Source organism: Tetrao urogallus (genome assembly GCF_951394365.1).
Source record: "Tetrao urogallus genome assembly, chromosome: 3".
NCBI lineage: Eukaryota > Metazoa > Chordata > Aves > Galliformes > Phasianidae > Tetrao > Tetrao urogallus.
The window spans coordinates 12803491-12830015 of record NC_136815.1 but is presented as its reverse complement, the minus strand read 5'-3'; the positions used below and the strand labels follow the sequence as shown (position 1 = coordinate 12830015).

General features: G+C 40.2%; 1 protein-coding gene across 1 annotated transcript in view; it reads left to right on the top strand.

Moving 5' to 3' along the window:
• Positions 1-26525, top strand: part of DEPTOR (DEP domain containing MTOR interacting protein) — a gene marked incomplete at both ends in the record, with an annotated part of 69460 nt that overhangs the window by 8090 nt on the left and 34845 nt on the right. The window contains 2 exons of the mRNA XM_079533387.1: positions 19829-20007; positions 22039-22176. Coding sequence (XP_079389513.1) covers positions 19829-20007; positions 22039-22176 — 317 coding nt within the window. The remainder of the gene's footprint in view (positions 1-19828; positions 20008-22038; positions 22177-26525) is intronic.

The following is a 26525-nucleotide window of genomic DNA, read 5'->3' as shown; positions in this document are numbered from 1 at the left end:
GCAGTGATCTGTGCACCACATGCCAATCAAGCTATTCCTTTTATCTGTAGACTCTGGTGCTTTTTGAAGTGTAAAAATGTAAGAATTTCAGTGCTTTCTGTGATGTAAAATTTAAGAACTTGAAGGATACTGTCAGAGCAGCAAATGTGAGCTTCTTGCAGTCCAGTTGACCTCCTGCCATAGGCTTCTTCATTCCCACTATCAACTCTCCAGGCGCTGAGTGCTGGCTTGGAGACACCTCCTGGCTTAGGGCCTGCTCTCAGAAACAGGCAGTCCCTCCCAAAGGGCCAGACCCTTCCACCTTTCTTACTGCTTATTCTGCTGTTTATATTTGAAACATCTGCTTTGTGGTCGACTCTTTTGCTTCTCTCTTCCTGGCACAGCTTGTTTTTTGTGGCCACATTTGCTGTTAATTGTTCTGTGTTGAAGGCAAGGGTTGAATACAATCACCTGTTCAAACTTCTGTGGGAAGAGGTTAAACCAATGAAGAATTGGCAGATGGAATGAAAATTGTGGTGAGAACATAAACAGGTGCCTAGGCTTGAAAGAAGAGTACACCCCATAAAAAAGCAACACAAAAGAGAAACTGCAGTGAGGTGCTAATAATAACAGTCTTAATGATGGGAACTGCAAAGCTGGAGATCTCAGCAGAAGTGCTGGCATTCATTGGGTGAACCACATTTTACATGTTGGCTTGCTGGTTTTCCTTAAACAAGAGCAGGGCGTAGAAATACACATTCTAAACAATTCTGATGTGTAAACCATTGGATTTAAAAACAGCTTAAACCTTAACAAGAGTCCTTACTTACAGAGGGTTCATAAGACATAGTATTATGGATAGTACGGTGAGGCGTTTTTGCAAAGGCAGGTTGCCTCAGCAGAAGGAAAGGTAAGGAGTTTTAAATCAATTTCATATCAAATATCAGCAACAGTTGTGCTAGTTTTTTGTTGTTGTTGTTTTTATTTGTTTGCAGGATTGTCCTTTGTCCTGAGCCTCACTTTTTTCTTATGGCCTTAAGAAGACATGACTGTATTGTGAAAGTGCCTTTGTTTCTTGCAGCAGAAAGAATAGCAGTGATCTTGAAGAAGGACAAAGTATTTAAAACTGCACTGCCAGGAGAGTGCACACACCAGGAGAGTGGGAGTGGAAGTGTAAAAAAGTGCAGCCGTGGTCCTTCATTTTTGGAAAATTCTGAAGCATAGAGGGGGAACAAGTTTCATGGAAGCACAGAGCAAGGGAAAAGGAAGCCCAGAGGCTCAGTCAGGCTCTGAAGGAGCCCGTGAAGTTGGAGGAGCCTCCAGGCAGTGGCCATCAGTAGTGCTAGTTCCCTGCTTGAGGCTTCACTTCATTCAGACTGGCTTAAACGTCATTGGACCATCCCCACATGGTGACCTGCACCGTGGCAGTGATCAGAAGGGCTTTTTGTTGGGTTTTCAGTTGAGTCTTCACAAACTGATTCACCACATGACCACATAAAAGCTTTTTCTGGAGAAGCATGGGGGGAGAAACAATCTTACACCGTTTCACTCAGCTACTGTTTAAGACTGTGATTTTCTGATACAGCGGATCTATCTGCAGGCTGCCTCTGCCCTGCTCTTATTGCTTCCTTTACACTTCTCACTGATGTTCATGGGATCCAAAGTTCAGGGAATTACATCAGTTGCAAAGAAGTGAGAAAAGATTAACTTTCTGAACAGGCTCAGCACGCAGTGCCAGTGCTGGGGAAGGAAGCAGACAGAAATGCATGGTCAGGGACAGAGAGAAGGCACCATACAGCCACTGCTGGGTTTGCTTGGCCACCCCCTCCATTCTTCATTTGCCTGCACACAACTGAGGACAGATATTTGCTTGATTCCTATCTCCTAACTTCAGACTTCTGTGGAAGGTGGACTATAAAAATAAGGTTGAGTTTAAGTGCCTGATGGAAAGAAGAAACAGGTGGCCCAGAAACCACTTGTTGGCACTCTATTTGGTTTATTTCTCATTCAAGGTTTTTAGCTTTACTTCTGTGCTCCTGTTGGTGTTGTGCATGAACAGAGTCAAATGTTGATGTATATATTACAAATTATACTATGCAGTTTGTAAGACCAGCACATCACAATGCTACCAGTATGACAGCACTGCTTCAGAATGCAGCTTCCATCTTCATTATCAGCTCTATAATTTTGTAGTCTTCTTAGTTTATTTCTTATGAGTGCCTCAATCCAGTAAATGCATACAGGTATCAAAGGTGCACTTAACAAATAATTAAAAAATATGCCTGTTTGGGCTTCATAATTCAAAGCAAGTACAGAAGCTAGTTTTTCCATAAGGGAGCTGTAATTCTTCATTTCCTCGCAATTGTGTGGGTGATAACGTGAGATACCACAGCTGTGTCACAGGGTTTTGCAAGAAGAGAGCTCTCTGGTTTGTGTGGAACACCAGGGGCTGTCGGCAGTGGGTTTTACGGCAGAATTGAGCTGGTGTGTCAGGCTGCTGTCGCAGAAAAGGGCAGGGGAGTCGGTCTCCTGCTCTGCTGGAGGGCTGCAGTAGTGCTTATTTGACCCTATGGTGAGCAGCCTGTGGAGCTCAACCAGGTTACAGTGGTCTCAGAATCATAGAATCATTAAGGTTTGGAAAAGACCTCTCAGATCATCTAGTCCAACTGTCCACTTACCAGCAACATTGCCCACTAAACCATGTCCCTGTGTACAACATCTACACCTTTCTTCGACACTCCAGGGATGGCAACTCTCTCACCTCCTTGGGCAGTCCATTCCAATGCCTGAACATTTTTTCAGAGAAAAAGTTTTTCCTGATATCCAATGCCAATGACAGTACAAGGGAGAAATTCAGCTGGCCTGGAGTCAGAGGTGAGCAGCTCCAGAGACTCCACAATCCTATTGACTTCTGATGGAGTTGAACTATGATACAGCTGTGCCAGGCCAGGTGACCCTTTTCACTCTTTTTGCCCATTTTTACCTTGCTATGTCCTACTTACCTTGTGGCATCTTGAGAATTTATTAAACCTCTTCCTGAGTGCATTTCACTTACTAGCTCGGCAGAGGAGACCAAGCAAGAAGCAAAGATTATTGCCAAAAAACGCTGGAAATGTACCTGAAATCAGAGTGGGACCCTATTTTGCTATGTTTATTCTGACAAATAAAACTGTGCACTTTGCTAACCAGTGATTTTATCCAGTCACTGGCAGTAGCTCCCTATTACAATTGGAACTTAAAATGTCAAAATGCTTAAGGTGAGATCCTAGGCTCAGCTGCTTTTTCAGAATTTTCCTTGAACATGAGAGATTCCATATTTGATTTGTTTGATACTTCAAACAAATGCCTGCAGCTGGACAGACATCCTCTGGTCATGATACACTGCTGTTGGATGGACAACATATCTTTTGGCCTGTCTCATCATTAGGCTGCCAAAAGCCACATGCTGCTGATTTTCAGTACTACAAAGAATAAAAGCCCATTTATACTAGGGATCCTGAAGATGACATCCCAGAGCAGTGCAAGGCACAATGCAGCAGATGGAACGAAGGCCTCGCTCCCATATTGCTTATAGTCCAAGTGTAAAATGAAGGGATAGCAAATGGATACAGGTGTGTGCAGAGAGAACATGACTTGTGAAACTGCTGGTTATTGTTCTGGAAGTACAGCTTCTGCACATCACCTGCTTAGTTGTTATGCTTTTTGGTAGAGATCACAGCAGTGCTGGGTAGGATTTGGGGCACTGCATCCATATCTCTGTGGATGTTTGGGTGGGAGTGTCTCCTGTTGAGACAACAAGCAGAAGCTCCTTGCTTGAAGATTTAAAACCTTATTGCAAAGATGGAACCAAATGGACAGCTAGAGCAGAAGCCAACACTGCTTGAGAGGTGGTGATAGCAGAGATGGGATCTTGAAAGTAAAGATAAGCACAGTAATATAATGTTTGATGTGACAGAAGAGGAGGAGGAGGAGATGGAAGAAATCAGGGAGATGGGCGATGTGATTGAGATGAAGAGCTGAGGAAATTATCTTTCCAAGGGCATTCCAGCTAGATAAGAGCCAAACAAGATGATGTTTGCCAAGGGCAAAGCACAGAACAAGTCTTGAGATATGAGATAATAGGGAGAAATTGGAATTACAAATATTCTGGAGGAGAATTGTGACTGCCCCAGAGGTGAGAAATCCAAAGGTCTTCTGATGAAAAGCAGCATCAACACTCTCATATCTATAATTTATGGATCTCATAAAATCTACCTGATTTGGAAGATTCTCCCATCCTTTAGGAACACAGCTGCCATCTTGCACAGAGGTCTTTCACCTTGCACTGTGGAGTTTTCCCTGCCTTTATTTCCTTGTTTGTCTCACTCAGAGCTATTGCCAAAATTGGTATATTGCCATAATGTTCCCATTATTGTTCAGCTGAATTGCTGTATCATCTACTGGCTCAGGGTTTGCACCATTTTCTTGCTATATTGGGCCAAATGTGTTTATTGGCAGGAGTTAAAAAGAAGTGTTTGCATGTTGTATCTGTGGCTCCTCACATTGTGACTTGTATCTTCAAAGCACTGGGGATTCTTACAGCAGTGTATTCCTTTGTGTTTTCACAAGCCATTCTCAGCTCCGATGTAGCAGGCAATCCAAACTTAGGGCATAATTATAACAGGGTTCATAAAAACAATCATTTTTAATTTAATTCAAATGAGCATTGCAGAACATTTACACGAAGCTGAAATTGTGAGAGCTTGTCTGAGGACTCAGAGCCCAACACTTATGCACATCCACTCTGGGTAGAGACTCTGACAGCACATGGCCAACACATCACTCAAAGATAGGATTGCAAATAAAGGAAATGACTTCTGAAGAGATACTAGCTAAGAATTATTTATAGTGCTGATTGTTTGCAGCAGAACAATTTCCTTTCATTTCTTGCAAAAAAGATCCTTCTCTTGATAATTGCACATCCTTTTCTGCAGAAGTGTAAAACTGTATAGTGTAGAAATTAAGGTGATATAATAGAAAGCTGTTAATTGTTTCCTGATTCTCAGGATGTAATTAACTTAGACTTTCCTCTAGCTGAAATCAATTTTAATAAGACATGAAAAGAATAGGAAAGGAAATGAAAGGAAATAGAGTGAGAGTGTGATATGAAGAAGGCATAAGTAGCATTATCACACACAAATTCAAAAAGAGATTGTACAAATACTATTTTGAGAATTATTTGTTAGTTACTGTGGGCTGCACCTGTGTAAATGAAAGTTAGTAGGGAAGACAAGGAGAGAGACTTCTTGGAGTTGCACAGGGATAGGACAAAAGGCAGTGAGTGCAATTAGCAAAAGGAAGCCTCATAAGATGTCTGAAGAAAACTATTTGCCATGAGGATAGGTCAAAAAATGGATAGGGACCTGGAGAAGTTTTGGAGTTTCCATCCTTACAGATATCAAAGTCTTAACTCAACTTGTGACTTACTCTTGAGTAACTTGTACTAACTGGACCTGCTTTGAACAAAGGTTTGACCAGATGACCTTGAGTCCTCCCTTCCAACCTGAATTACTCTCAGTTTCATGAAAACATGGTGTGATGTCATATTGTTTTAGCTGTAGTAAGTGATATTATCAAGATTTTGTTACTGTTTAATAACCAGTGATTATCATCCTATCCGTTGTACTGGTGGGAGGGCTTGAGAGAATATTTCCTGACTTTCTTCAGTGGATCATCAGTTGGGTTATTTTGTACAAGTGATGTGGTGGTTGACTACCACTTCTTTCACTATGTCCAGGTTTCAAGCAAATTTAAGGGCTAGAAAAATCCAGTTCCAAGCAAATGTTCGAGAACTTTTGAAATCTCAGTCCCCAAATCTGTATTTTTATGATGAATGTGAAGGTGATAATGTGGTTCGTTGTATGCTGTCTTAATTCAGGCCAGGATTTTACCCCAGATTATGTGAGATTCATGAGGTGCCAACATTTCAACTCATTCCACCACCAACAGAGCTTTTCAAAGTGAATATAAGTTTATCTTTAGATTCATTTATTAAGAACTTACGAGCGGAAATGAAAGTGCACATACTTTGGGCATACTTGTTTTGTATCAGTCTTTGAAAAATTATGATAGAGAGAAGAATGAGGGCTATATAGGGAGTAATACGTGCTTAAAGGCTGAAACATCACCGTAATGCCAGAAATCACATTGGCTGTGTCATGTTGGCATTACAAGTAGAGAAGTAATCTCAGGGCAAACCACCTGCTCCTACTGTCTTACTGCCAGCACAGCAATGGGACAAGAAGATCAAGTGTTCTCAGATCATCGCATGTAAACTTTGTGTAAAAAGTGCCAATTTACTGTTAGTTTTTGTGCATGAATAAATTATTGCCTTTCCATAGTCCTGCAGTCCCACAACTTCGCATGTGTAAAATGGAATTTCAGTCTACCTTAAAGGCGAAGGAGGTATAAGAGCTGTTAACAATTTCTTCCCTTGTCTCATCTGATAATACGTTTGCAAAGTAAAGAGACGTATTCCTTAGCCCTTATGGATATAGTGAAAAGCCTGTTAATAAATCAGTTACGTGCCCCACCATTATCCTGGTTATTTTTTAAAGTTATAGCATTTCTCTCAACACACGGAGAGTAATGATATTTGTCTTTTCCTCTTTGTACCTTTTTTCTTTATCACGGTGACATAAGGACTAGATCCTTTGAAATATTTCATAGTGGTTCCTATAAAGTGCTGTATTTTACAAGTGCTGTATTTTAGGCAGACTATAATGAATCCAGCAGTGGTGTTTGCAGGATAATTGCTTGCATTCACTCTATTTGGCTGCAGCGGGTCCAGAGCTGTTCCAAATGAACATATTAAGAACTTCATATGATTTGTTTTTTAAATCTGTAAATCAACACCAGATGAAACAGTGTATTCTACATAATTTCATACAGAATATATTTGTGCTTCATGTTGATTTCTTTTCTGATGAATCTGGAACATCTGAGTTTATACGAGGCCAGTAACAACAGTACTCTTGAGAGACGCATTACTGGGGCAAAGGAGGAAGAAAAAGGGATTGCGTAAACTGTTCCGGAGAAAAAACAATAAACATGGAAAGAAAAAATTGCTTAAACTTTTAGTAGCTGGGAAAAACTTCCAGTAGACTGGAATTGAGACATTTTGTTGCAGGCAGAAACGCAGCACATGTTTTCATGCAAAAAAATCACTATTCCACCTCAGAAGAGGTTAGACTACAGAAGAATGACTAAACCACGGCATGCTTGTTGCGTGCCACCGTGGTCTGAGTGGCTATAGTGAGATGTGCTTATAACCTACCTGTCCCCCTGTGGTCTTCCTACCATCTGGGAGCAACCATCCCCCGGCTGCCCACAGATCCTGCCTTTCTTTAGGACAGGTGATGTCGAATCATAGAATGATTGAATCATAAAGGTTGTGAAAGACCACTGAGATCATCCAGTCCGACCCCAACCCATACCTACCATGCCCACTAACCATGCTCCTCAGTGCTACATCTCCGCATTTCCTCACCACTACCGGGTCGGTGACTCCATTACATCCCTGTGGAGCCTGTTCCAATACCACACCACTATTTCTGAGAAAATTTTTTCCTAATTTCCAACCTGACCCTCCCCTGGTGCAACTTAACACCATTATTTACCTCTTGTCTTATCACTGGTTACCTGGGATGACCTGAATAAATGAATTGGATTTAGGAGTAACAGGGCCATTCACACTCACAGTGAGTGAATATCTGAGTTTGTGTCAAGGTTGAGTGCAGGCCTTGACTTCTGGCTTGTTTTTATCTTGTTGCCCATCTTGAGGTCTATTCCAAATTATTGGCTTCAAGGCCAGGTTGGATAGGGCCCTGGGCAGCCTGAACAGTATTTAAAGTGGAGCTTGGTGGCCCTGCTAGGGAGCAGGGGGGGTTGGAGATTCATGATCTTTGAGGTCCCTTCCAACCTGGGCCATTCTGTGTGTGTGTGATTCCCAGCATTGTTTTGGATTCAAGTTCAGGCCTGAACCACAGCTTGGAGTACATTGTAAACATACCCATATTTTTGTAATCTAAATCTACCAGCATTCAACTACGGCTGAGATCATATGTACAGCCAATGCTGTTACTTGGTGAATAAGGATCAGGGTGCATGTTCTGAGCTGTTAAAGCAATGATAAGTCACCGTCTGAATTTACCGTCAGAGCACATGAATACCTGTTCACTGAGCTTTCTGCATGTGTGGAGAGATTATTTAGCCTGGAATGAGAAATGTCAAACACATGGCCCAGCAATGAGAGCAGGCTGTTTGCTGAAGCAAGCAAAACTTCTCTAGGCTCCTTATGTATTTATTTACTTACTCATTTATCATTTTAAAGGAAATTTTCCATTTAATTTTAAGAGCAGAGGAAAAATGCTTCTGTAATGTTTATCTTTTCAAAGCTCATCAACTTCTGAACATTTAACAAGGCCTAATCAAGCATGACAAGATCTTTCATAGCAGACTGACAGAAGGAACTGCTCATAAAGAGTGGTTATGCAGCAGCTGTGTATCTGTTTGTGTCAAGTATCTGATATAGAACAGTGCTGAGCTCAAAGAAGCAATCCCGAGGCTAGATTTTTGTAAAAGTAAAATCCTTTATATAGAACTAGTCTTTAAATTAATTGTTATTAGTATATTTTCCTTAGTGATAGGGTTCTTCATTAGACTACCAGAATTTAAGTGCATGAGTAACTTTGAGTCACTGACTAATCTCCTTTCATAACCATAACTGTTCCCTCTACGTGCTTGTACAGCCTAGATAAAAAGGTGATTTAAACCAGTTAGGAACATTCTTTATCATTAAACCATTGTTTATCATAATATAATTGTTTCTGTTTTCAAAAAATCAATGCTGCAATGTTATGTCTCAGAATTGTTGAGTAAAATTATTGCTTATCATTTGGCATAGATACGTTTGGAACTAATTCAGTGTACTCTGGAGCAATCAATAGTTTTCCAACACATTTTGCATTCTTCTCTGTAGATGGTGATAAATTTCTTCTTCATTTGTCACTTCCTGTAAAGCCTTGTGAAATATTACAAATTTCTCTTGAAGAAAAAAAAATACATAAATGAGCAGAATGTTAATTGGGATTATACTGCTTTGTTGCCTGTAGCTGGCAGTGAAGGTCATATTTCACACTTAAAGCAATGTTTTTCTTAAGCAAACATGACAACTTAAGAGAACTGAAAAAGGCTGTAATATGAGTCTCCTCAGACTTCTATCCCATTTTGATATATTTACTTTAATAATTATACACTTTATATTATTTCAGTAAATAAAATAAAAATTCATATGACACTATGTAAGATGAGATGAATTCCAGGCTTAAATAGAGCAGGGTGACAATGACTCTACAGCCAGCTAGCTATTCATGGTAGCTTCTCAACTGAGGGCTGAATGGTGCCTACAAACCCAGTGATCCAAGTCTCAGCAGGATGAGCGGGTGTTGTATGTGGAGGCAGGAAATCCAACAGGACACAGAGGCTTCACGCAAAGATAAATGCAGATTTGGGAGGTGGAGAGGGCAAAGTGGTCCTCTGCCATGGCTCCTGGCTTCTCTGCTTTGATTTAACAAGGATAAAGACCTGCCCCTTGGTCATTATGGATGCTGCTGGCCAGCTGATAGAATATCCTCACAGCAGACACTCAACCACTTTTTCCACACAGTTGTATGTCACAAAGATCATAGAATTTTCCTCAGATGTTGTTGGAAAACACGCTACAAGTTTCATGCTGACTATAAACTGATGACAGTCCAGTTTAATACCAGTCCTTCCAGTAAGCCATCTAAGGACTAGTGCATAGCTGCACAATAAAAATTAAAACCAAGTAATAGTCTGTTGCAAAAACAAGGAATCATGCTTACAATTGCGCACATCTTTTGTCATACTGACAACTCAAGTGCTTTAGCAAGAATGGCAGGTGTCAGTGGTTTATGTGGAAGCAATATGCATGCAAGCAAAACCCTCAAACACATCCTGTTCTCTCTTTTAGAGCAATAAAGCATGTTTTTGTGAGTTACGTATGACTACATACCTCATAATGCACACTTCATGTATATGGATTGTTTAGTCCATTGAATAATGCTGCATTCACATCATTGTACAAAATCAAGAATTAAATTTAGACAACGTGGTGCATTATTAGCATTTGCCTTGGCTTCTCCCTTGCTGTCTCACAGAGATACTGCCCTGATATGCAAACCCAGCCTCCTGTGTGCACACTTCAGTTCATACACTCAGCAATTAATGCGTTATAAGCTAATTGCATCTATTAGTTCATTAAGAGAAACCACACACCCTTATGTGAAAGACAAACTTCTATGACTTGTTTCCCATGGAATCTAATACAAATTCTAGTGAGCCCTTCCATGATGGTTTCTGTCTATTTATCTACATAACCACTTCTACTTAATTTAATCACCAAATGCCTCAGAATAGGCAGGACTTGAAATCTTTTTCCTCAGTTGAAACAGGACTTTCAGTAGGCCGTGATTCCTGCTATAGAGCATCCCAAGATATTCTTCCTACCTGTAATACTCCCAAGGTTGTTTGCAGAAATCAGCATACATCCTGTAAGCATAAAAGACAGGACCGAAAAGTCTTCTGACTGGATCCTTGATCACATTTCTCCAAAAGGTTGGTAAATTATTACTTTAAGTAAGAAATTAAAAATTCTGCTCCAAAACTTTGTCTAATTTTGACCTTAGCTTCCCTCAGTATCACTTGGGTAGACTTTCTTGCCCTCTGCTTTTAACTCACCCAAAAGATTATAGACAGTTATGTTCCTCTCCTAGTTTACTTCAGTAAGGCCAGACTCGCATGCCAATGTCTTTTTTTTTTTTTTTTCTTTTTTTTTTCCTTCCTTACGAGACTGGTGTAAGATCAATACGTATACAGATGTTGTAATATATCATATAATAAATAAGTATACAGAGAACTTAGGCTAGTAAAATTAGCACATTGGAAAGACAATCAGAGATAAAAGAAAAGCGCTCACTAGTGTTGTAGACTCACAAGAAACTCCACGAGGAGCAATCTCCAGAGAGAGAGATCCTTTCTCACTGGCAGTCAGCCCTTAAATGGGTTCTAGGAGAGTGCAGCCAGGCTCCACTCCTTCTGGTCACACACGTGAATTGCCTTCACCTGTGCTTCCCTGGCTGACTCAGTGCTCGCCTTGGGTGATCAATCAGAGGTTCAGGCCGTGATTCAATTGCTCCAATACAACTGTCTAATCATTTCCTATACCAGAACAGCGCTGCTTCTTTGAGTCTCTTTGAACTTACAGTTCTTGAATGATGATGGCATGTAGGACATACAGTATTTAGATGGTGTCTTCCAGTATCACATACAATGACAAGAACAATTTCCCATCATTTTTGGAAACAACTACTGCAACCTATCAGTGCAGTTAGTTTTTGTGTGGTCTCAGAGTATGTACAACTTGTAGTCAGCAGCAGTGCATCCTTCTGTGTATTCCACTGTTTATTATTCTCTATTGCATCAGTTAAGCTTTATTTTATAGGTTAGTGGCCAACCACTGGATTTCAACAGACTTCTGGAGGGCAGTGAAGAAAAAAATCACTCTAATCATGTCTTCCTTTATGGCTGCAACCTGTATATTGCAGTGTTGCCAGATGTAGGGGATTAAAAAAAAAAAAAAAAAAAAAAAAGAATAGATAGGTATAAAAATATAGTAAGGATTTTTTTTAAAAAATGTATTTCAGAACACCTATTCACTGTTTTTTTCACTTAGTGCTTTCACAGCTTCTTTCAAAACAAAAATAAAGCCCAGTATACAGTTATACTAAACATGAAAAAAAGGAGGCCATTCATTTAGAATGTGAAGAGAGAAACAGAATGTGATGATTTTAATACAACATAATGTATACTGAAAGAGTATTGCTTCTATGGTTATTTTAAGCTGAATCTATATATTTCTTGGAAGTGGATACGAAGTCTTGAATCATAGCCTGAATATAAAAATCTGATTGCTATCAGTGGTACATAGCACTAAGTATTTTATTACTCATTTTATCACCTGTCAGGTACAGCCTATTTATGCTTAATGATGTTCGTGATTACACAGCACAGTAATTGGATACCTCATTGGCTGCTATTGCTGCTATTTAGAGTTTTGTAGAGAGAGGGAAGAAAAATTGCCAGAAATTGAAATACTACTGCAGTATGATTTACTAATAACGATGAAGGCAGAAAATCCCTTGTTTACTTTCAGCAGCACTACTAGGAACTGCTGAAAGGAGTGCAAACAGCTAGTGCCCCTCTGAGGACAGAACATAGGACAGCCACTGGTCTGCCCTCTGTGCCATTGAGGAGAGCTCCTGCAGGTCTGTGGGGCTCAGAGTGGAAGCAGCCTTGCCTGTAGGGGCTCTAAGAGCAGGGGTCACCCAAAGCAATAAAATCTCTTGGTAGAACTGTTTGTCACTCATTGACAGGGTGGGAGAGGTACCACAGCTGCACCTGAGATGAGACTAACTTCATTTCTATCACAGAGTTCTTGGGTTGCTTCTGGCAGATAGCAATACTTGCACCGCCTGGAGTACAGATGTGTTCGGTACTGATGGGCTTTGTGGGTGTTTTTGGGTCTGCTGTTCCTGGCAGTGGGAGATGGGTACTGGGGGGACCCAGTTTGTTTTTGAGGAGGTCTGAAGCCTCCTGGATGCAGTGAAAGAGCACAGCAAGGTCATGCTCACCTTTTCCCCATGAATAAGTATAAAAAAGACCTCAGTCTTGGTGTATAAGGGATTGTTGCGTTTTGATTCCCCTAGCCCATGAGGATGCAGCAGGCTTCCAAGAGAAGGATTACAACCCAGCCATGCATTCTTGCACCTACAGTCCCTTGCGTCCTATTGACTCCAGCAGCATAGCCCTGCAGTCCAGAATCCCGCTCTACATTCTCCGATCTGTTTCTGCAGGTTTCTGAGAGGTAGTGACAGTAGTAATAGTTGTAGCAGGAGGACATCGGCTGTTTAACCCACATTTGCCCTATTTAGCATTTCAAAGGGTACATTTCATGACACAGATTTCACTGTTTGGTTTCATTTTTTTTTTTTTTTTTTCACTGACCGTTCACGAATCTTACGTTGTTCCTTCCTTAGACTTCTGTCTGTGAAATATTTTCTTTATTGAGAGTGACTTTTGGCAAAGGTCCACGAGAATTGGTGGGCTTTTGATTACTCATGGAATCATAGGACTGTAAAGGTTGGAAAGTGCACTTAGTCTCCATTGTACTTTTTGATGTAGTTAGCCTAAGAATATCCTTACAATGGAGACAGACTAATAATGTGAATAAAACCTTGTTGGTGAATGTAAGCAAAGATAGCTTGTTCTAAAGTGAAATGTGTACTGTTTCCTTTGGAAATCCACATAGCAGTATCACATGGACCTTCACCTGAATGTGTTATTCCCATGCATGCATCCCACCTCATCTGCACAAGACGAAGGGGGTAGCTGATCTCTAAATGTACCTGAGAGGAGGCTGCAGCAAGGTGGATGTTGGTCTCTTTTTTTCAGAGTTTAGCTTAGACATCAGGAAGAATTTCTTCTCAGAGATGATGGTGAGGCATTGGAACAGACTGCCCAGGGAGGTGGGTTAACCAGCCCTGGAGGTATTTATGAGATGTATGGATGTGCCCTTACAGACGAGGTTTAGTGGTGGACTTAGTAGTGTTAGGTGATGGCTGAACTTGATCTTATGGGTGTTTTCCAACCTAAGTGATTTTATGATTCTATGATAAACACAGGTTTGACCTTCTTATGGAGGGGGAGGTCTGTGAGCTTCTGAGATTTAAGAGCTTCCATTCCAGTTGGGGTGGAGCAGGCAGATTTCCCTTTCCTTGTGACTGAGGCATGTGAAATAACAACTCGCCTACACTTCATGTTTTCTTGTTTGTAAAACCCAGTTTCATGCTTTTGAGTGAGGCAGAGGTGTTCAAGGCTAAAGTGTGCAGGCAGTTAGAAGCGTTAGTTGTGAAAAGTGAAATGCAAGTGAAAGGACTTGGCAGGCAGGGAGATTAGCAGCTTTACAGCTTCATGTGGACATGAGGAGAAAGTGTCATTAGAACTGTAGCTTTGCCAGATACTGAGTTTCCCTGCTTCCCTAAGAAGAAAGGAGAGGTGATACTTTTGAATTATCTTCAGGCAGGGGTTTATCACAGTGTGAATACAAGAGTAAGGGAGTCAGCAGTCTTCTCTGCACATTCCTTTACCTTATAGGGTCAAACCAAACAGAAAAGCCTACATAAGTTTTCCCAAACTTGACATAAATTTTATCTATGAAGCATATTTACATTCACTGTTTAATCAACAATATTATGATGTGCTGTTTTAAATGAAGACCAGGCACAAGGTCAGATTATTGTACCTTTGAGTTTTAAGAACACAGCTTTGGTTTTGTAAGCAGTCTTCAGTTTTGTGACAGATCGGGACAAAAACACAGATCGCATTTCCCAGACACACAGTCTGGAATAATCACCATGAAGGCTCTGGGTCTGAGTTTCTGGATTGAATCTGTGGGCTGAAAGAGTATCTCCAAGAAATGTCATGTTGATTTCATCCTAGACCCTGCACCAAGCCAGCATTGGATCCCCAGAGCTTGTTTTGACCCCTGCCCATGTCAGAAGGGCATAAGGAGTATTTGGGACATTGCTGTGCACTCTTGGTGACCTTATTACCTTCTCAACTTATACAAGAGGCAGCCCCAAATGCAGATTGTTGTTTCTTTGGAAGCTTTGGGTTTTCCTCCTCTGTGTGCCAAGAGACGGTTTATGTGAGATCCCTATCTGGCTCTGTGCTCTGGCTTCTCCTCATGTTGATTGTATGGCTGTGGGAAAAAAAAAAAAAAAAAAAAAAAAAAAAAAAAAAAAAAAAAAAAAAAAAAAAAAGCAGAAATAGACATGGTGATAGGAACTGATAAATGGAGATTCTTTGAAGATCCCCTCTCTAACCCTATTTCAGATGGTAGTTTCTTCTTTGCCACAGGTACCAAATTAGAAATATCTTCATCCTATTTCCAACCCTGTGTTGTAGAGGGTGTTTTAGCTCCTATGAATATCAAGTAACAGAATTAAGTGATTGCAGAGCTGAAGCATAAATAGAAAGAGGAACAGCAGCAAACTGCTGACATTTCAGCTGAAGCTTGGCAAGCCCATCTGGAAATGCTTGTCCCAGCAACACAGATCACATTTGCACAGGACCTTCATGGTTGCCTCTGTGTACAAAGTTTACATCATCACTGACCTACTTCTTTTTTTATGCTGTCAGTGAAAAGGCAGAAGAATAATGTATAGGGAATTATAATTCTTAAGTATTTTGTGTTGTTCTGTATTTTCCCGTGTGTGTGTGTATACACAAACTTTGCCATATGCTCACTTACTTTGTATGAACAGAGTCTGCATGTGACCTGTGAGTGCTAACTTCTAATGGGAATTACACTCCTATGTCACTGAAGCTCCTTGTAGAATGCTACTCTTGAGTAAGTACCTACCCTGTGCTGCAGACAGGTCATATGCTGATGTTGAGAAAACACCTTCAGAAAAATGTCAAACTTAGTGACTTTTGAGATACAAAACTTCTCTATTTTCAACAGAAAGGTTTCAACACAAGTATTTTTAGTTAGATTTGCTAGGATAAACATAGGGACTGCTCAGGGATATGATTTAGCGGAGAGTTGTTAGAGTAGTATGGTTAGGTCGTGGTTGGACTTGATGATCTTTAAGGTCTTTTCCAACCTGAGTGATTCTATGATTCTATGACAATGTAGGATGTACCAGAGAATGGCAGATGAACCATTCAGAAAATTACCAAGAAGAGCAGCAGGCTTTTTGTCTTTTCATGCTTAGAAATCAGGAGTGGATGGTGTTCTGAAAGATATTAGCCAAGTGCAAGCTGCTGACCAGATAGAAGGAGCTGGGTGAAAGGTTTGGATTGTTAGTGACATCACTATTATCTTCAGCCATCACAGTGGCCTCCTTTGGGTTTAAAAGCAAAGTTTTATTCATGTGCAGTCACTGTCTTTGCAAAATCCCATTTGTTCATAGAGAGATGCAGTAGACTTCAGAAAGCATATTTCTCTAGTGGGAAACAAAATGCAAGTTTCGTGTAGCTGAGAGAGCAGTTTCTTCCCAAAGGAGCTCCTGACTCTTCCTTCCTTAAGCAAAAATTTTGATTTTTCTGTTATCATGACTTTTCAGACAGTTGGTAAAGAAAATGCCTAATAGCTTCTCAACAAATAACATTGTTCCTGGCTAGCTCTGAATACACACTGTGAAATGGGAGCACAGTGCTCTGGGTTAGCCTTTTCCAAGCTACACAGGAAGGAGACACTTTCGTTTGGAGCAAGAATCCCTGCATGTTGTTCATTAGGAGCAACTCCTGCTTAGACAGGGTCCTGAGAAAACTCTTCTGGCATGCATATACGCAAATACAGGATGTCTTTATTTGTTGAATATGAGCCATCGATATCAATCTGTAAATACTAAAGGGTTGCATGTGTCTATTTCTGTTCACAGTTCTCACATTGAGTTCCACAGGTAGTGTAGACTGTGGTCCCAAGTAGAAATCTGGCATGTTACCTTGAATAACACAGGGAGTTAGGTAGGGATGTTACACTGGTGTACACCAAATTCCTTTCTGGAGTTAAGCTCCAGACAGTAGTCCAAAGGCTTGCTGAACCAAGGTTTCCCCCATCACTCCCAATTGCTTGCCCCTCCACTTCTGCCTCCTTTCTCCTCAGACTGCTCAGGTTTGGTAAGGGAGTTAATTTTCCTGAGCAGCTCTTGAGAGAAACTTCCAGCAAGAGAAATATGCCTGATGTCAAGTGATGTCTTTTCCAGCCATAATGTGGATGAGCTGACAAAATGTGATTAACGTTCTGTAGAAAAAATCCTGAGGTCTTCTGATGAGAAGCCTCTTTCCAGATGCTAAGGGGTAAAGAATTTAACACTTCACTTGATCCTTGGTCCCAGTGTAGGACTGTTTTCTCTGCCACAATTTTTTCTCCTTTTTATCCCTTTTGATTTGGCTCCTGATAAATATGGCTGAATACTGACATATTTATAGAATTTCTTCCTAAACCTTTGATTTATGTTCTGCAATATTAGCTCAATAACTTAATCTGAGGTTGTTATACTTGTACTGTACACTAGGCACAATTTCAAGTTACTGAACTACTTTGCCTCCATAAAGTTTGATTTTTAGCTGATTCATAGATGTGAGGAAGCCCTAGCAGAGAGAAGGGACCAGGGAGAGTATAAGTTTTTCTTTCTGATCTTTATTTAAAAAAAAAAAAAAAAAAAAAAAAAAAAAAGGAAATAATCCAATAGGGATACAGTGGCTATAAACTGCAGAATAATTTCCCATTTCCATTTGGAAATTGTGTGTAAATATATTTTTTTATGCTATCTTGAGGCTTATGTGATCATGTTCTGTTTGGCTTAATGATTTTGTGACCTCTTAGCAAATTTGGAACCACATTAGCAAGTGAGTGAAGATAATTAAGACAATGAAATTTCTGTGAGCTATGGGAATATAAGCAAAAAGTTATTGAGAAAGGCACTGTAATGCCCAGAGTAAGGAAGAAGGCTGTAGTGAAACCATGTATCTTATGGCATGTTAGAGAAGTTAAAATAGATATGAGTCCACCAATTGAAGGTTTGAAGTCAATTGAAGTCTTTGGTCAGAATTTAAGACATAAATACTCAGTTGTGATGCTCTCGTCTGCTGGCTTGTTTATGGAATACCATAGCCCTCTTGGCACACTCTAGCATAGAGTTTGTGCAAAGAATTTAATAGAACAGTTTTCCCCTTTGTGTCAGATGAGCCCCGTTCATTCAGACTTACAGCAGTGACTGAAAGATAGGTCAAGCCATCTACATACGTATTATATTTCTATTTACATATCATTGTTCTTCTATTGTGTAGCATACAAATTGATGAACATTAAAAAAACCTGAAACATATTTAAAATGGAAAGCTCAGTCAGAAATAATGATAATTGCAGATTCTATAATTAGAGCTGTGTAGGCTTTTCTTTCTAAGTATGGCAACAGCTGCTAAAGCACATCTGGAAAATATTCCTTAAGCAAAAGATATTTTAGCTCAGAGAATTTCACAATGCATGTGGCATTTACCATTACTTCTTTCCAGAATCCTAATCTGATTTATTAGTGTTTTTAATACAAAAGTATTCATTTTTTTTTTATGCTTGCAAAGTATAGTTTTGAATTTCTATTATTGATTGGACGTTCCAGTACTCAAAGCCGAATGCTGCACAACGAAAACATGGCTATCCTACTATTTTTAGGTAGAAGTCTCATCTACTGCCATAGTAACATTGTCTTGGCCAATTTCAGCCAAGTAATTTCCTTTTATTGGATTTTAAAGAGAAATGTTTGTTTCATGCTGGAATCACAAGGAGAGGACAACTGGTCTCTTCTGTGCTTCCCTAGACTCAAGTTGACACTCTGCTGTCAACTTTCCAATTTGAAAACCAGAGATAGTTGTACCCCCTACCGTTATTACAGCATTACTTGGCACTTCTTTGAAGTCAGCAAGAGTATTTGCGTGAAAAGATTCTGGGCACTTTGAAATGAGTGACAACATTTCTCTTCATGGCAGTAGTCCAGGAACTGTGGTTTCCGTATTTTCTTCATAACCAAGGTACATACAAGGCACTGCAAAAATAGAATTATTAAATTTATTAACAGAAAATGAAAAGAAATAAACAAGACAACAGAAAACCTATTTAAACTTTAAAAAATGTATATCCATTAATTTATTGATAAAGATGTACTCATTATGTTTATTTGGGAAAAAAAAAAAAAAAGCTGAAATAAAAACCGTAGAATCATAGAATTATAGAAACATTTGAGTTAGAAGAGACCCTTAAAGGTCATCTAGTTCAACTCCCTACAGTGAGCAGGGACACTACAGCTCAGTCAGGGTGCTCAGAGCCCTGCCCAGCATGAGTTTGCACGTTTCCAGGCACTGGGCATCCACCAAATCTCTGGGCAACCTTTGCCAGTACTTCACCACCCTTACTGTTAAAAGTTTCTTCCTTATATCCAGTCTAAATCTCCTCCATTTTAAAAATAAAGATGTAGAACTCTAAAGCCGTTACTAATCTAACCAGGGTTTTGCATTCTGACCCAAGCATCTCAAAAACAGCCAATCTATTTACTTTGAACATGATGATGAGATTTTGCAGATAGATAGCATTTACCAACAGTTTGCAGAGTGAGATATCAGTTTCCCTTAGTTATGAGTAGGAGGCAACTTTTTTTTCGAGATAACATTGTGTTGAAACAGCTTTGTGACTGAATTTTAAATCTCAAATGCTGCGCTTGTGCAGCTGGAGGCAAAATGCAGTTACCCAACCAATGAAGAAACTGAGAAAATGAATGGTGTTAAAAAAAATCTATGGCAGTGATGCTGAGTGACATGGAACACATTAGTGGTAATGTGGGAAAATTAATTCAAATTTATTGACAGTTTAATTGGCAAACAGGAAGCGTTTAATGGGCTTTGTATGCTCTGCTGTTCTTCATTTCCTAGTCTTTTCCACAGGACAGAAATACAATGTTCTCAAGTATGAGGTTTGACATGGTAACAAACGTTTTGTGTGCATTGCCTGGCATGGGTGGAAGGCTCTGTTCTGCTGCACCCAACAACTGCAGAGCATTTCTGTGGAGCAAGGCCTGGGTGCGCCTTCTTGGCTCAGCCCTTTTCCCAATCTCACTGGTTGCAGAAAGTCTTTGTACACCCAATTCATGGGTTGATTTTGGACCCACAGGCTCCGACTGCATGAAGAGAAGGTCATCAAAGACCGGAGGCACCACCTCAAGACGTATCCCAACTGCTTTGTTGCCAAAGAGCTGATTGACTGGCTGATTGACCATAAGGAGGCCTCGGATCGAGAGACAGCAATTAAACTTGTCCAGAAGTTATTGGATCACAGCATTATCCATCATGGTAAGTGCAATATCAGCTCTAAGCTGATATAAGCAAGCAGAAATCCACTTTGTGTTCTTCACTCAAGTATAAGATAAGTAGGTTCTGATCCCTGCCAGGAAGGGGACACCTGGCTTGAAGGGTGCTGCCCCACAAGGCCCTCTGTGTCCCCAGGGACACTGAGAGGCAATCAGGGTGAAGAGTTGTGTTCCCCATGTCAGGTACAGGAGGAAAGTCTCTGCAGACTGTGCTGCTGCTTCTCTGCCTCCCAAGCATCCTCAGCTGGATCCTGCCCTCACCAGTGCCTTCATCACCACTGCCTGCCCTTTCCTCCCCTCCCTGCTCCCCCTGCACAGCCCCTTTCTCTCTCTCCAGCTGAAAAACCCATCTGAAAAATAAGCCAGCAAAAAAAAGCGTCATCTTTCTCACAGGGATTTGTTCTCCAACTCTCTTCCTCGCACCAGCTGCACAAACATTTGTGCTGCTACAGCTGCAAGAGTTAGATGTCCGACTGCGCCCTGATTAATTTTCTCCTAAACTTGTGTGTTTGAGACCTGTTCCATTCAGCGCCTTGAATGACAATTTACACTTATGAAAAGGAGGCTACCAAATCAGTGGCAGCATTTAGTTGCCTTTTAGTGCACAAAGAGGCTGGAAAGCACACAGACAAAGAAGATCCAAGTCCTCTATTCCAGGCGCATAGTATTGCCTATTTCAAGAAGACAAAATGTACCATTTGTTTCTTTTTAAATAGAAAATAGAGCAATTGCTAGCAGATGACTGTTGAATTTGTGCAGAGGTCACTGTCTGTGCAGGAATACTGCTGCTATCAGCCGTGCATTAACAACACCTTAATTAAAGGAAGAAATGCACGTACTAAACGTGTGCCACTTCTATAGCTTCTGCTCAGCTATTAAATTAAAATTCTGGGTTGTTATGGAAACTGGGATTGACGATAGATAGTTAAAGAATAAAGTAATTACAGGGTATTCAAATCTGACTACTTAATCCTCTATTGAGAAAATGTCGGTGAAGAGTTGCATGGATGCCTGAGTGACTTAATTTAATTGAGCAATAGATATCTTATTGCTGAGTGCTTGTTTAAAACTTTAACAGCCTTCAAATGTTTTTTGCTTTAGAATCCAATTGCACACTCTAGCTTTGATAGAAATTATATACATGTGTGTGCATGTGTATCACATGAAAAGGAGGTGCCTGTTGAAAATTTTCATCTGTTACTCTCAAAGTTAATAAAATGGTTGGTGAAATGAGTGAGGGCTCAGTCGGGTAGGTTTAATCAGTTCTTCAGGATGCTCAGAGCATCCTTTCCATACCAATGCCAAATGGAAGCAGTGCCAGCCACTGCTCCTGTGTCTGTGGTGCAGCAGGCGAGCCCAAGCCAGTAAGCTGACAGCTCTTTGCAGCACCTTGCATGGGCAGCCTTCCCTTTCCTTGCTTCTGGCATTTGTAGGAACCCACTGACATTTGCTCTCTTGTAAATCCTTACTTAGTATTTCTCAGTGTGTTCCTATTGTACCTTCCATTTGCTAGCTGGCATGACAGTGTAATTGAGATGATTTTAAGAGGGCAGAAGGCTTTGGTTCTAACTGATCCTGCAGTGAGTCTCAGCTTTCCTGCCACATGGTTTAACTAATACAAGTAACATTAAGCAGTTTGCCAATCTTTAAATTATTGGCTGCTCTACAGTGGTATCTTTTAAACAGTTTACATCAAAATGTTTTCCAGTTATCTAGCAGATGGATGCTTTGTTGCCATTGGTGTCCACACTAATACTCATGAAAGTGATGAACACGAATCCCTCGTAGCTAGAAATTTTGTTATTTTTCTGAAAGCCTTCTTCAGTCTTTCATCATTTATTAGAACTTAAGGTTCTAATTTATTTAGGTTGTACAACCTAATGTATTAGGCTATTCCTAAGCACAGGGGGCTGGGATCCAATCATGCTTGCTTTGAAGTTCACCAGTGAATTTGCTAAATGGATTCTCGACCCTTTAACATCCCTATGAAGATTTTGTTTATTTTATGTTTCAGTTTGTGACGAGCATAAAGAATTCAAGGATGCCAAACTGTTCTACCGCTTCAGAAAAGACGATGGGACATTTCCGCTGGATAATGAGGTGAAGGTGTTCATGAGAGGACAAAGACTGTATGAAAAGTACGTTGTATTCAGTATCCATCAGGTGTCAGTAACAGTGCTGCAGGGGGCAAATGGGTTTGTTCATCTGATTTTCATGGAATAGAATCATAGAGTTTTGAATATCATGCAGAAGTTGTGGCTGTGAAATCCCATGGCTTTATTTTGTAACCCTTCTTTCTTTCTTTCTTTCCCATATCCCTTTCAGTTTTCTACCATGTTCACTTAAAGCATTTTGTTTATAATGAAATGATATTTTTTTATGTTCTCATAAAATGCCACAGGAAAACCCAATGTAAATTTAAGTCCTTGCACTATATTTTATGAAAGTAGTCACAAATGATTGGCTCTGTAAAACTGTACTCATGAACCCCACAACTTTAGTACATCAAAATGTAATGACCAAGTGGCTGAATATCTGTTTAGACTTCACTGGGAGGTATGATTTTATACAATAAGTGAAATTAAAGTTCACCGTTCCAGCCTGCAAAGCTTCTGCATCAGAGAGATTACACTAAAAACAGTTGCCTGAAAAAATAAGCCAAGAACATCTAATTAAGATTTGAAATTAATGATTGTTCTGGGATACTGAATATCTCAGTGGATTACTTCTGTCAGATAACCAGGCAGCTGAACTATACTGCTCAGTCTATAATAAATGAGTAAGCAGAAGGCTGATACCACAGCCGTGAACCCCCACTGCACAGCCCCTTATTGCTAGTGCGTCCCAGGGTTTCAAACCAATGCCTACCCCTTCTAGTTTCCCTGCACAAGAGGGCAGGTGCAGAACAGGGGAAGGCTGCCAAGAGCCAAGAGCTCAGAGCTGCCAGAGGATTGGGTGTGCTGTTGGAAGTGCCTTCCAAACACTTGGCCGGCTCTGCAGCTTTGTGCAAACTGGGGGCTGGGTATCTTTACTGGAGCTCTAAACGTGGCACCAGGATAACGCCAGGTTTAAAAGCTGATGATAATGTTATCATCATGATGGTGTTAACAGGTTAGAAGGCTATAAGCGGCAATCTGGTCAAAGAGCAGTTAATCTGAAATATGTATTTAAAAAAAGCAATTGTAAATGTTGCTCCTTTTGTTGTATCTGCCATGCAAATTTTCCATAATCGTGAATATTAATGTGAAAACAAATCAGGCAAAACACAAGAAGATAAACTGCTGGGAAAAATTACTTATTGGATACACAGAATGATCAGTTGAAATGCCCTTCTTCAAAATCTCCTGTGCTCTACGTAGCACAGCATTTGCTCCTGCAGACTGCAACACACTGCCCCCAGGCACTGCCTGTGTTATGGAAAGTTGATTGGTGTGTCTAGACTGCAACCTCATGTCAAGTTCTAGGCTTTTGTGAGCAAAACAGTTTTTTCTTGGTGAGGCTGGTAACATGCCTTGCATGAAACCAGCCAAGGCAGGAAAAATTGTTCTGCCAGAGTTTCTACTTCCATCCCCATTTCTCTGTGTGAGCAACCATCCCCAAACCAACAGTGTCCAGCTTGCCCTACATCACACCTGCAGAACAATGTTTATAATGGTGTTTATCTTGGAAAGGGAGCTAGTGCCCAAAGCAGCACCTATATCTAAGTATAACTCATCCTCATGAGGTGGTTGCTCCTAAGCAACATATCTAAACGGTTTTGAAACTTTTAAAACCCATCCCCAGTGCTTGACATAATGTAGATTAAAAAATACATGGCATTTCAGCACCAGGCTGTGACAGTCAAAACTAGTAAAACTTCACCATGGATCACTGGAAAATTTTGTTCTATTTGTGGAAGATAAGGCTGCATACCTGGGCTGTTTGGGCTTCACCTTAGCTTATGCAGCAAAGCCTGCTGGGCATTACACTGATTTCATTATATCCTTCTCCATGCACACCTATTAGCAACACTTTTCAGTTTCATGGGTGCATTTTAAACTCAAAATCTGATGCTGAAAGTCAAACTAGTACGGAAAGAGTTTTGCAGTGAAGTATGGGCAATACATCTTTTCTTACAATGTTGGGAAAGAAAATACTAATGTAGCATAATTAAAATAGTAGTTTAGAGGCAATAATAGAGGAGAAAGTGTTTATGCACAGTTGTGAAATCACTTACCAGCATATTCAACTTATTTATCAAAATGTCCATAGGTCTAATTTCAAGAGAAATGTGACTATGACAAAGGAAATCTGTCTGCATACAACATATTTTAGAAATGTCTCAGCCTTTCAGTTAATGCTGCCTTCATTAGGCTTTGCTCATTTAGGATAGGCATTGTAATACTGTTTCCTACACTTCTCTGCCCATCACATCAGGGCTGGAGTACTGTTACATTCAGAAGCCAGCATAGTTTGTGCTTGCCAAAAATTGCAGACGTTACTCAACATCACTCGTGCAGATTTTTACCCTAAATGAGTAAACTAAGCAAAAATATTTAAGAGGAGCAGCAGACTCTGTTACATGGATAGAGGAGCAGATGCCAGGTTCCCAGCATTCAGATAGCAATGAAGATGCCCTGTCCTCTCCCTGGGACATAGGACACCAGGTCTGTCCCCCGGACAAGGAGCAACCTTTCCCTGTCCTTTTGTGTAACCATAGAGGTCCTTGTACTTTATACTCTCCTATTCTGTGGCATCACCTCATTTACCTATTGTGAATGTCTTCCGTGGTTGTACTTGCCTAATTAAAAGGTTTAAAATCAATCTCTGACTCTATCTTCCCTTCATTTCCACTGAAAACCATAGATAGCTCAGATTCCCTGCACATAAATGCAAACTTTGGTAATCCTTTGTGTGAACTTGCTTTGAGCTTTAAGTTTCTAACTACAGATGAAACATAATGGGTTTCCTATTGCTTTAAGTTTCCTAAAACTCCTGAAGAGTTTGTTAGGTCCATTGACAATATCAGTTTTCATATTCTGGAGGACTGACCAAAGGGATTGAATATATAAGCATGTCTCCTGATCAGCAAAATCCTGCAAGTCTTAATTGAATCCAACACAGACTTTTCATAGCTTTTTTTTTTTTTTTTTTTTAAATTAAGTTGTGCAGGCCCCATATTTTGATTATGTTTGCAGTTCTCACAGGTGTAGGCCAGGTGCACAGGACTGATGTGTTTCCGGTGCAGTCAGTCTTAGGAAATACACATCATCTCATGACATTGACTTCAACTGGTATTCTCAATCAGATTTCACAGTGAAAGAAATGAAATTTTATGGTTTTGCTTTCAGGAAGTCATTCACATAATTCTGAGACTGTTTTGACATCATTTTCATTTTACCTCTTCAGTGGTCGACTCAAATTTAGATAAAACTAACTTAAAACAACAACAAAAAAAAGGGTTGAATTTCAGTGTTTGGCCAAATACATTCCTTCCATGTAGGACAGCACAAGTTTCAGCAAATAATATGCTTTGACATAAACGGACTCACAGTTCTTTGAAACATGAGAAAATGGAAGAGATGGAGGCAGTTTCCAGTTTTGACCAATGAAAGACCAGGCTTTTGGCCGATGGTAATTGGTACCATTTTGTTGACAGCAGTAAAGTTACAGTGATTTACTTCAGTTAGCAATGGATTACAGTTTCTGGGTTTGTAAAACTGTCAATTTGTTGTGTCTGTTTGCTCACAAGCCCAAATCCTTTGCAGTGCTATTCTGGGCACTTGCAGAAGAGTGTGAAATGTCAAGCTGAGTGTTTTTCCACTTGATATTCTTCCAGTTTTCTTCTGTGGCTCTGTAAAAATCAAACGATTAGCATCTCTTTTTCAATGAGCTTCATCTGCTGCTTCAATGAGCTGGTCAACTAATTATAGACTCATCAAAGAACAATTAGCGTAATCCTCAGGATTTTTTGTTAGGTGCCCACAGAGCCTGGGTAACCAGCTTTGGGTAACCATGCAGCAGATGGTATGAAGAGGCACGATCTTTGGGTTTGCATTTTTTTCTGGGGGGAAAATTTTCAGTGAGTGAGAGACAGTTAAAGATGGAGCCTTGGAGCTCTTTCTGTATTAAATGTGCTTAGTGTGGGAGAAAGAGAGAAGTTTTCCATGGATGGGATTGCCCACCTATGGACCTACAGGAAATTCAAACTTCTGATCATGATAAGGGCCAAGATTGAGAGCTTTTCAAGTTTTCATGCTGTAGGTCAGTTTAGTTTCCAAATACTTGGTGAAGGGAGAAGCCTTGCTAGTCTTACATGGAAAAACCTCAACCATGCCATTCTTGAACTGTTATTCTGAAAATCTTACCACTAGTCTACAGTAAATAGAAAAATTAGGAACAGGAATGAAATTAGTGAATAAGGAATCTATGTTGCTCGGTTTCCCAACAACAGAAAGGTGGATTTCTGTATTCAAAGAGTGATTCTCATTTCTTTTCTTCCCAAAAGTTAAGCTTACTTTT